Genomic DNA, 10876 nt, shown 5'->3' with positions numbered 1-10876 from the left:
AACATGGTAGCTCTGTAGGTTAAACATTGGACCGTTTGTGGTTCAAGCCCATCACTTTCACCTAGAGAGAAAGATGAGTCTTTCTGTTCAAGCAGAAAGTAGAGGCCACCCTATGCAGGATGGCCATGAGTAATGATTTCAGTTATAAGTGTGGATACATCCATATTATCAAACTTATAACTGAAATGTGTATACATGTAACTGATTCATTCCAACAGGTTCATTGCAGATAATCTGCATTTCCATCCCAGATGTACTGAATCTGAATCTACATTTTAAAAAGATCCCCAGGTGATTCTTACAGATCCTCACATGATTCTTATGTATATATAAGAATCATCTTGTTAAATACATACTTGTCAAAGCATAAATTCTGAGTCAATATATCTGAGGTAGAAATGCAAATCCCTTGCAGGGGTTGAAATCATAATGGATTGGTTCAAAGTCCTGATGTTATCATATAAAATAACAAATTTTTCATGATGATGTATATGTATTTATATATTTTTTTCATTATATAGCCAAAATAAGGCTAAAGGGGCGATGAGAACTCTAGAATAATAGATCTGGATTATTAGTAGACCTATATTCAAATGTAAGAATGCAGAGATACACATTTAAGTATAGTTCTGTTCACATAAAACTCCAAAATTTGAAGAGTAGTATTTTCTGTTACTTTAGCAGTTCAGCAGTTATTTTCTAACAACTTACAATATTCATATTTGCTTCAGGGTTTACTGATATTTGATGTTGAAAGAGACCATGAGTAGTTCCAAGAGTAAGGACCAAATAGATTGCTCTGAAAAGGTTCCACATTTGGGATCTATGTGCAAAAGAAAATTGTTATTATTATTAAAAATTGCAGCAAATGGCATCTGATGACAGAAAAACATTGTGAGATACGGAATATTACCATTTAAGATGAGAAAATTGAAGCTAAAATTTAAGAAATAATTTTCCCAAGAACACCTAGAGTCCTGGTGTGACGCTGTAGGATAAGCAGTAACCATAAGGTCAGGTTCAAACTCACCAGCTGCTTCTCAGAAGCCCCATACAGGGCAGCTATGGGTCAGAATTCACTCAGTGGCACTTAACACCAACAAGGATATGTGATGCATAAGTAGTATTGGGACTCTTCATTCCAAAGTTGTTCCTTTTCCACCTACCAAATTTTGTAGCTTAAATTACCTTTCTGAAGATTCTGTTATAGTATTGTTCAACCCAATTGTGAGAGCTTTATTATATATTGCAAGTTAATTGAAATCAGAAATAATGATATAAGAATATTTTTAACAGATGTCTTAATTATCTAGTACTGCTATAGCAGAAATATCACAAGTGGGTGGCTCTAACAGACAGAAATTTACAAGGCTAGAAGTCAGGGTGACAGGTCTAGAGAAAGACTCTCCCCTTGTTCATCCTGGGGGAAGGTCCTTGTTTCTTGGTTTCTTCTCATGTGGCATGGCAGCTATCTGATCCTATGTCTACCTTTTTGTTTGTTTGCTTAATCTGCTATTTTTATATCTCAAAAGAGATTGATTGATATGGGACATAACCTACCCACACTAATAAGGAGCTCTGGTAGCATAGTAGTTACGCGTTAGGCTGCTAACCTCAATGTCAGCACTTTGAAGCTACCAGCAGTTCTGCAGTAGTAAGAGGCTTTCTGCTCCCATAAAGATGTATAGCCTCAGAAACCCTCAACAGGGTCACAATGAGTCAGAACCAACTTCACAGCACATAACCACCACCTACACTAATACTGCCACATTAGTATAACAAAGCAAATCCACTCCCAAATAGGATTATAACCACAAATATAGGGGTTAGGATTTTTAAAATATATTGGGAGTTGGGGAGTGTTACAACCCAATCTGTAATAAGTGTGTTTAAAAGGGTGTGTTTGGGGAGGGGGCAGGTCTGTGTATAGCCAGTTAGATAACTTATTCATTCAGCCTCAGAAGGTCTTGATTTCATTTTTATTACAGCAATGCTATTTATTTATTTATTTTTGGACTCCTGGTGTGGCCCTGTAGGATCAACACTGGACTTCAAACCACAGGTTGGCAGTTCAAACCCAACAGCTGTTCCTCAGAAACCCTACACAGTGTTACTATGAGTCAGAACTGACTCAATGATATTTAACAACAACAACAGTGTGATTTTTTAGCCATGGTGTGGCACTGTAGGATAAGCATTGGACTAGTAACCACAAGGTTGGCAGTTCAAACCCAACAGCTGTTCCTCAGAAACCCTACACAGTGTCACTATGAGTTGGAACTGACTCAACGGTATTTAACAACAACAGTGTGATTTTTGAGCCATGGTGTGGCACTGTAGGATAAGCATTGGACTAGTAACCACAAGGTTGGCAGTTCAAACCCACCAGATGCTCTTAGAAACCCTATGAGTTGGAAGTGATTTGACAGTACACAACAATGTGATTTTTGAAACCCCCCAAGTTTTGTGAAGCCAGAACCGTAACACTTAAGTTCCTTCTTGAAAAGTAAGAAATGAGACACAGACAAGTCAGAAAGTGTAGCTTGTATATCTCATGAGCCTTGTACAATAAGCCAAACACTATACCTGACAAATGTTATGGAACTCCCCTCTCCAGCACAGTAGCTTTGTGACTTAAGTTAGATCACCTCTGATCATCAAAACCCTATACAGGAAGCAGCAACACCAGAGATGGAGGCAGACATGGAGAGGTAGAGCAACATGGAGAGATAGAGCAACTGAGGACTCTAGACTCATAGAAAGAGAAAGGCTGAGTGCTGACTGCCAGGAAGAAGGCTTGCAGAATGTGCCCTTTGGTTGTTTAAATTATTATATATTCCTGAGTGTTTTTGTTTACACCCCCTCCCAAACAAAACAAAACAGAGGGAATAGAATCAACTATTGTTGAATGATGATGCACAGAGGAGATTGTAATCATCGCAATGAAATGATGAGTGTAAAACCGATCTTGTCCCATGTAAACTATCACTCAATTCACAATAAAAACTTAAAAAACCAAACCTATACAGGGTGCTATGTGTTGGTAGCAATTCAATGGCACTTAAAAACAGCAATAACAACAAGTAGTATATAAGTTATAAAACTCAGATGTGATATTATGCTTTATTTGCATAAGTCATAATATAAATGACCTATCACTGAAAGTTATTTAAAATAATTTTTCAGCTGAAAATTTTATTTGAAACTGTCTTTGGAATAATTCACTTTATCAATATCAACTCTAATATTTGAAACTGTCTTTCTGTTTAGCAGATCAGAAGTTTTTCTTCCTTAAAGCAGTGCCCTGTGTAAGATTAGAGATACGCCTTCTTTTTGTAAAAATGAAGGGCAACTGTCACAGAGAAGATGTTTGAAAGCAAGAACTTGTACAGACACATCAATAAAAAGCAACACTGGCAGCTGAAGACCTGGGTGCTGAATTAATTACAACTATTTGTGGTACTGTGGGTTAATGCGCCAGACTGCAAAAGTCATCTGAACTTCAAGGTCGGCGGTTCAAGCTCACCAGCCGCTCCTCGGAAACCCTACACAGGGTCGCTGTGATTCAGAATTGACTTATTGGCACTTAACAACAACAACAATTTATGTCTAGGTACCATTTAGAAAAATCATCACTTATTTACATGTACTCTAGCTGCCAAACCACTGCTCTAATATTTCAATTGCCTTTAGAATATCCCCTATTAAGTGTTCATGGGTTTTGCTTGAAAAAATTCCAAACACAAAGCTACTTTTCTGAGGAAATCCATTAAATTTTTAGATGAATATACTTACTTTCTTTCCCCCTGAACAGATTCTTTGAGTTGAGGAAAAAATCTCTACTTTTCATAGTTTTCATCAATTAATTTTGGTTTATTGAAAATGTCCAATTATTTCCCCCCTAAGGTTTTTCATGGAATCCTGGTGCGGCACTGAACTGAAAGGTTAGTTTGGTCAGCAGCTCAATCCCACAAGCCATTCCTGGGACACTGCATACAGGGTCCCTATGAGTTGGAACCGACTCGACAGCACTTAACAACAACAAGGTCTTTCACATATTTAAAAATAACTTTCATATTTCCTCTAAATTTTTTCTAGAGTAGATATATCTAACTTCTTACCTGCTCAAACAGGAGAATTTCAAGTCTTCTTTGTCACTTTTCTTTATTATTGTACCAAATTCTGAGCGATCTTCTTAAAATCTGGTACCCAGCAATGAACATAATATTCCAGATTTCTGGCCAATCTACGTAATGTGAGACTATTGCCTCTCCTGTACTACACACTATAATTCATTTATCATAATTTAGGTTCATATTTACTTTTTATCTTGTCCACTCTATAATACTATTAACTCATAATGAGCTTAGAATCAACTAAAATTCTATGTTTCTCCATATGATTCTGTATAATTAGTTCCTAGATACAAGGAATATACTTGTTTAATTTTTTGTGTGTGAACATTTCCTTTTAAAGTTGTTTCACTGACAGACTACTGAAATGTTTAAAATTTCTTAATTTATCATCTGAGAGATTCCATCTTGGTTTTATTTCATCTACAAACGATTTTAAATGACATCTGTTATCTACAAGTTACAAATTACCATTGTCAAAAAGAACACTTTAAGATCAGTCCTGGAGTATAACACTATCAATGATAGAATAATATCCGTACATTTACAAGGAAGACCAGTTAATATGACTATTTTTCAAATTTGCATATCAACTACTAATACCAAAGATGAAGAAACTGAGTATTTCTACCAACTTCTTCAGTCTAAAACTGATCTAACATGCAATCAGGATGCATTGATAATTACTGGTTACTGGGAACAAAGAAGAATAGCTAGAAAGGGTGGCCTTAGTGATAGAAATGGCACCAGAGATCACATGATGGAATTTTCCAAGACTAATGATCTATTTATTGGAAATGCCTTTTATCAACAACATAAACAGAGACTATATGGGTAAACCTTGCTAAATGAAACACATAGGAAACTAATCGACAACATCTGTGAAAAGAAACTATGGAAAAGCCCTTTATCATCAGTCAGAAGATGATCAGGGACCAACTAAGGAACAATCAGTTGCTCCTATGCAAGTTCAAGTTGGAGCTGAAGCAAAATGAGAAAATGAGACAAGTCCATGAAATTTAAAATAAGACCTTGAGTGTATCGCACCTGAATTTAAAAACCATCTCAAGAATAGATTTGATGCACTGAACACTAACACCTAAGGACCAAACCAGTTGTGGTATGACACCAAGAATCTCATACATGAAGAAACCATTAAAAAGACAAGAAAAGATGAAAATGGATGTCAGAAGACTCTGAAATTGGCTCTAGAATATAGAGAAGCTAAAGCAAATGAAAGAAATTATGAAGAAAGTAGTCAAATTGATCTCAGGAAAGCAAAGTATTATCATGAAAATGCTAAGACCAGGAGTTAGAGAACCAAAAGGGTAAAACACCCTCAGCATTTCTCAAGCTGAATGTACTGAAGAAATAAAGTCAAGCTTTGTGTTATATAATATTGAAGGATTTAAAAATCTTCAACTATGCAGAAAGCATCAAAAGAAGATGAAAGGAATACACAGAGTTACTTTACCCAAAAGAATTGGTTGACTGTCAATCATTTCCTGAGGAAACATATGATCTAGAAGAACCAAGTTTATTTAAGAAAGAAGTCCAAGCTGCATTGGAGACATTAGCAAAAAATAAGGATACAAGAATTGACTGAATACCAATAGAACTGTTTCAACAAAAGGATGCATCTTTAAAGGTGTTCACTCATCTATGTCAAGAAATTTGGAAGATAGTTACTTGCCATCTGACTAGAAGAGATCTATATTCATGCCATTCCAAAGAAATATGTTCCAACAGAATGTGAAAATTATTGATATCACACTTGAGTAGAATTTTGCAGAAGGTAATTTAAAAACGATTATGGCAGTGTATTGATAGGAAACGGCCATAAAGTCAAGTTAGATTCAGAACAGGACATGTTCTTTGATGCCATTGAGTTAGCGCAGACTCATAGTAATCTCATGTACATCAGAACAAAACAATGCCCAATCCTATGCCATCCTCACGATCGCTGTTTGAGCCCATTGTTGCAGCCACATTGTCAATCCAACTCCTTGGGAGTCTTCTTTTTTGTTGGCCCTCTACTTTACCAAGCAGAAGGCCCTTTTCCAAGGTTGGTCCCTTATGATAACATTTCCAAAGCACATGAGATGAGGTCTCACCATCCTTACTTCTAAGGAGCTTTCTGGTTGTACAGATTTACTTGTTCTTCTGTAGTCCATGGTACTTTCAATATTCTTTGCCAATACTGCAATTCAAATGCATCCGTTTTTCTCCAGGTTTCTTTATTCATTGTCCGGCTTTCACATGACTGAGGTGATTGAATATACCGTGACTTGGGGTCAGGTAGAGCTTAGTCCTAAAAGTAGCATCTTTACTCTTCAACTTCAGTCTTTGCTTTAGTGATATTGTTTTATAATTTTTACATTCCAACTACCTCATATTCATGGGAAAGCTGTACAACGAATAAGGAAAACTGGAGAAGCATAGATGCCTTTGAATGATGGAATTGAAATGAATATTGAAAGTATATTTTGGAGTCCTGGTGTGGCACTGTGGGTTAATGCACTGGACTGCAAAGTCAGTTTGAACCGCAAGGTCAGCAGTTCAAGCTCACCAGTCACTCCTCGGAAACCCTATACAGGGTTGCTATGGATCAGAACTGACTCGATGGCACTTAACAACAAACAACAACAATTGAAAGTACAATGGACTGCCAGAGAAAGAAACAAATTCGTCTTGGAAGTATAGCTAGAACACTCTCTAGAATCAAGGTATGGCGAGACTTCCTCTCTCATACTTTGGACATGTAATCAGGAGGGACCAGTCCTTGGAGAATGACATGATGCTTGGTACAGGGTTAGCAAAAATGAGAAAGACCCTCAATGGGATGGATTGGCACAGTGGCTACAAATATGAGCTCAAACAAAGGATTGATTGTGAGGATGGCACAGAACTAGGCAATGTTCAGGCCCCTATCAGTAGGAACTGATTCTATGATACCTAACAACAATAACAGATCTAAAAATTTTTGAATGCAGTGTTTCCTTCTCTTTGACCCTTAGATAAATAATTCTACAATCTTTAATTTATACCATGCCTAATCAGGAGTTTTGGAATCCTCCAGGGACTCAAATGGTGGTGGTGGTTGTGTGCCTCCAAGTCGGTTCCAACACCTAGTGATTCTGTATAGGGTTTCCAGGCTATAAATCTTTACGAGAGCAGAAAGCCTCTTTTTTTTTTTTTCCAACAGAATGACTGGTATATTCAAACTATTGACCTTTTTTTTTCCAACAGAATGACTGGTATATTCAAACTATTGACCTTGTCGTTGGCAGTGCACATCATAATCCACCAACCCACTAGGGCTTCTTAGGGATTCAAGTAGTTCATTTTAAATCTCCTTTGAACTTGGGGAACAAACTGAAGTCTGAAGGAGAAGATGGGGAAAGATTTCCCAATGAAATTCTCATAGGACAGTCCTTGTTACTCTTGAAGAATGAGCAAGTACATTGTTGCAACAGGAAAAAATTCCTTGGCACAACTTTCCTGGAAATTCAGTCTTCAAATTTCTTTAAGCTTTTTCATAATAAGCCCCCAAGGTAATCCTTTGTCCATTGAGGAAACACATCAAGATTATCCCTTTGGTATCTGAAACTATGTCACCAAAGCCTTCTGAGCCGAATGAACCTCTTTTCCTTAAACTAGTAAAGGAGCTCTGGTAGCGTAGTGGTTATCAATCTGGCTGCGAACCGCAAGGTCAGCAGTTCGAAACTACTAGCTGTTCCGCGGGAGAAAGATGAGGCTTTCTGCTCCTGTAAAGATTTACAGCCTCAGAAACCCTGTACAGGGCTGCTGTGAGTCAGAACTGACTCCACGACACATAACAACAACAACAACAACAACAACAACAATTGACCCAGTAGATCTCTTCAAAGCTACTGTTTTAATTAAAACTTACTCTTTGGGTTGTATTAGTAAGTCTAAGATTTGTCCTTGATTATGATTTGTTCCATAACATTATCTTCATTAGCTTAGATCTTGCTGAAAAGCTTTATGGAAAGACTAACTCTTTGAGCTAGCTACTCTTTACATAATGCTTTTTGTTACAAGATGAAAGCTTGCTGAGGTCTCACAGTGTCTGCTTAAAATTGAAAATGCCAAACTATGTGAAATCCCAACTTCTGTAGCTGTCACATGGAGGGCAATTCTCTGATTTTCTTCTACCAGTTTTTGGACTTTGGTCATAGTTTCTTCCTGTGCTGGAGATTGATGGTCTGCCTTCTGTTGGCTAATCTTTGAGGTCTTTCCAATTTTCCTTAAAACTCTTGATCCATCTAAAAAACTATTGCTTTATATGCAGCAGCATTCACATAAATTTGTTGCAAAGCTTGTGATTTGTGAAAATGTTCACTTGAGCTGTGGAAACACTTAGGTATTAGCCCTGACCTCAAAATCTTTTTTTTTTTTCCCGTAGCACAGAAAGTTCTTTTTTTTTTTTTTTTTTTTTTTTTTTTTTAAGGCACCCAGCTCTGGCAGCGTAGTGGTTACGAATTTGGCTGTGAACCACAAGGTCAGCAGTTCTAAACTACCAGCTGTACAGGGTCACTATGAGTCGGAACTGACTCCACGGCACATAACAACAACACCAGCTGTTAGTTCTGGTGTGGCGCTGTGGGCTAATGCGCCAGACTGCAAAGCCGTTTGAACTGCAAGGTTGGCGGGTCAAGTTTACAAGCTGTTCCTCGGAAACCCTTTACAGGGCCGCTATGGGTCGGAACTTATATGTGAAGAACCACTATGGGCACTTCACAACAACAACAACCAGCTGTTCCGCAGAAGAAAGATGAGGCTTTATGTTAGCGTAGTGGTTACGAATCAGGCTGGTAATCTCAGAGTCAACAGTTCGAAACTACCAGCTGTTCCGCTGGAGAAAGATGAGGCTTTCTGCTCCCGTAAAGATTTATAGCATCGGAAACCCTGTACAGGGTCGCTATGGGTCGGAACCGACTCGACGGCACTTAACAACAACAGCAACAACAAAGATTTACAGCCTCGGAGACTCTGTACAAGGTCACTATGAGTCGGAACCGACTGCACGGCACATAACAACAACAATGTGACTAAGATGAGTTTATTCCTGAGACAACTTGTCTACAGCCATCCACTAATCAGATATATGTTTAAATACGTTTTGGTTGGAGTAACCGAAACTGGAATATGAATTGGATTTTAAGCAGTAATATTTTTTTATTTACCCTCACACTGAAGATCATCTGGGATGATCAAAGGAAATGAGAAAGAAGAATGAAAATGAGCAGAAGAAAAGATTAAGAAACCCTTTAAGACCTGTCCTTTCCTTATCATGGAATTGCTGTGTAAATTTGGCCAAACTCACTAAAATTTAGTATTTATATTAGTATGTACAATGGTGTTCAGGATGGACTGGAGAGAAAGGAAAAAGCATAAATCCTTTTCTTGCTCATTTTTGTATGCCTTAAGGCATTTGGAAGGTGGTCTGACTAATTTTGAAGAAATTAGTGAGTTAGAATTTTCTGGTGAATAAATTGCTAGGTATTTATAATTGTTCTGTTTCACAGAAGGAAACATTGAGGTTCGTAAACATCTCTCTCCGATTTCAAAATCGTTTTCTATTATGTGAATATTGGTGATTAAGACCCTAGAGGGAAGTATGCCCTGATATCCTTGGTGTGTCCCACAGTGCTTTAAAACATAGACTATTAAGATAACAATCCTGTCGACAAGCATTGACCCTAGTAGCTGATTCTGTGCTGGAAGTCAACATCACGCTGTGGTGAAGCCAGCTTTCACTCTAAAACCTTCACGACTTCCAGATTGTAGAAGAGAATTTGTCTGGAGGGCCACAAAGAGAAAGCCCAGTTTCTCCGCAGCCCCACGTTCACTTTTTGTACAGTGTCTTCCGGTTGGATAGCAGCTCCCCCTGCAGGTCGGTCCCAGGGACTGCTCAGGGTACCGCCGAGGCCTGGAGCGCGAGCCCGGAGTATAGCAGCTCGGATTCAGCCGCATTCCAGACTCCAGGCCGGCCCACCGAGACCCGGGCCATGGCGCGGGTACTGATTGTGGGCGCCGGGTTGACAGGTAGTTTATGTGCAGCGCTCCTGAGGCGGCTGGCGTCCAGGCCTTTGCAACTCTCGGTGTGGGATGAGGCCGAGGACGCAGGTGGGTCACCTAACACCCCAAACTGGGGGAAACGAAGCAGCATACCCCAAACTCAGAGGTGGGGTGGATGCGCACCGGGAGGCTGAAAAGGAAACTAAGACCCTTTGTATCCGCGGTAGCTGCAAATGCACTGTGCTTGCCTCATCACGTGACCGGAGACTTCCGCTGCCATGGACAAGCTGTGAGACGTGAGACTTGAGCAGGAGCGGGGCAGGGTTTACCGACAGTGCTAATTCGGGAGGCCTGCAGCCCCAAAGGGAATTTAGTCAGAGTTTGCAAAACTTGAACCTACGGCTGCACTTAATGGGTTTTTGTCTTGACCCAGTCTGTACCTTTGCAACTTTTTCCAAATTAAAAAATTACTCGACTAGAAACTTCCAAAAATCTAGTTCACAGAATACTGTTACAGATTTCCCAGCCTTTCATAAGCAGAAATGGCATATAGGGAAGAAGTAATAATCATTCATTCATCCAGGAAACATTTTGAGCATTCCTAGACCCCCCAAATAACCTGCTAAGCCATACAAAATAACCAAAAAAAAAAAAAAAAAAAAAAAAAAAATAACATTAGTGTATGGTGTTCACGGACA

General features: G+C 38.8%; 2 protein-coding genes across 2 annotated transcripts in view; one reads left to right on the top strand and one right to left on the bottom strand.

The window, feature by feature from the left end:
• LIPJ (lipase, family member J) overlaps positions 1-825 on the bottom strand; it is an 18240-nt gene extending 17415 nt beyond the window's left edge. The window contains exon 1 of the mRNA XM_006831119.1: positions 712-825. Within this exon, the coding sequence (XP_006831182.1) occupies positions 712-816 (105 nt within the window). The 5' untranslated portion in view covers positions 817-825. The remainder of the gene's footprint in view (positions 1-711) is intronic.
• A 9343-nt stretch (positions 826-10168) lies between these two features.
• Positions 10169-10876, top strand: part of RNLS (renalase, FAD-dependent amine oxidase) — a 400690-nt gene continuing 399982 nt past the window's right edge. The window contains exon 1 of the mRNA XM_006831435.1: positions 10169-10286. Within this exon, the coding sequence (XP_006831498.1) occupies positions 10169-10286 (118 nt within the window). The remainder of the gene's footprint in view (positions 10287-10876) is intronic.

Source organism: Chrysochloris asiatica, unplaced genomic scaffold, assembly GCF_000296735.1.
Source record: "Chrysochloris asiatica unplaced genomic scaffold, ChrAsi1.0 scaffold00003, whole genome shotgun sequence".
Lineage (NCBI taxonomy): Eukaryota > Metazoa > Chordata > Mammalia > Afrosoricida > Chrysochloridae > Chrysochloris > Chrysochloris asiatica.
Note: the sequence above shows the minus strand (reverse complement) of the source record. Positions and strands in the feature narration are given on the sequence as shown.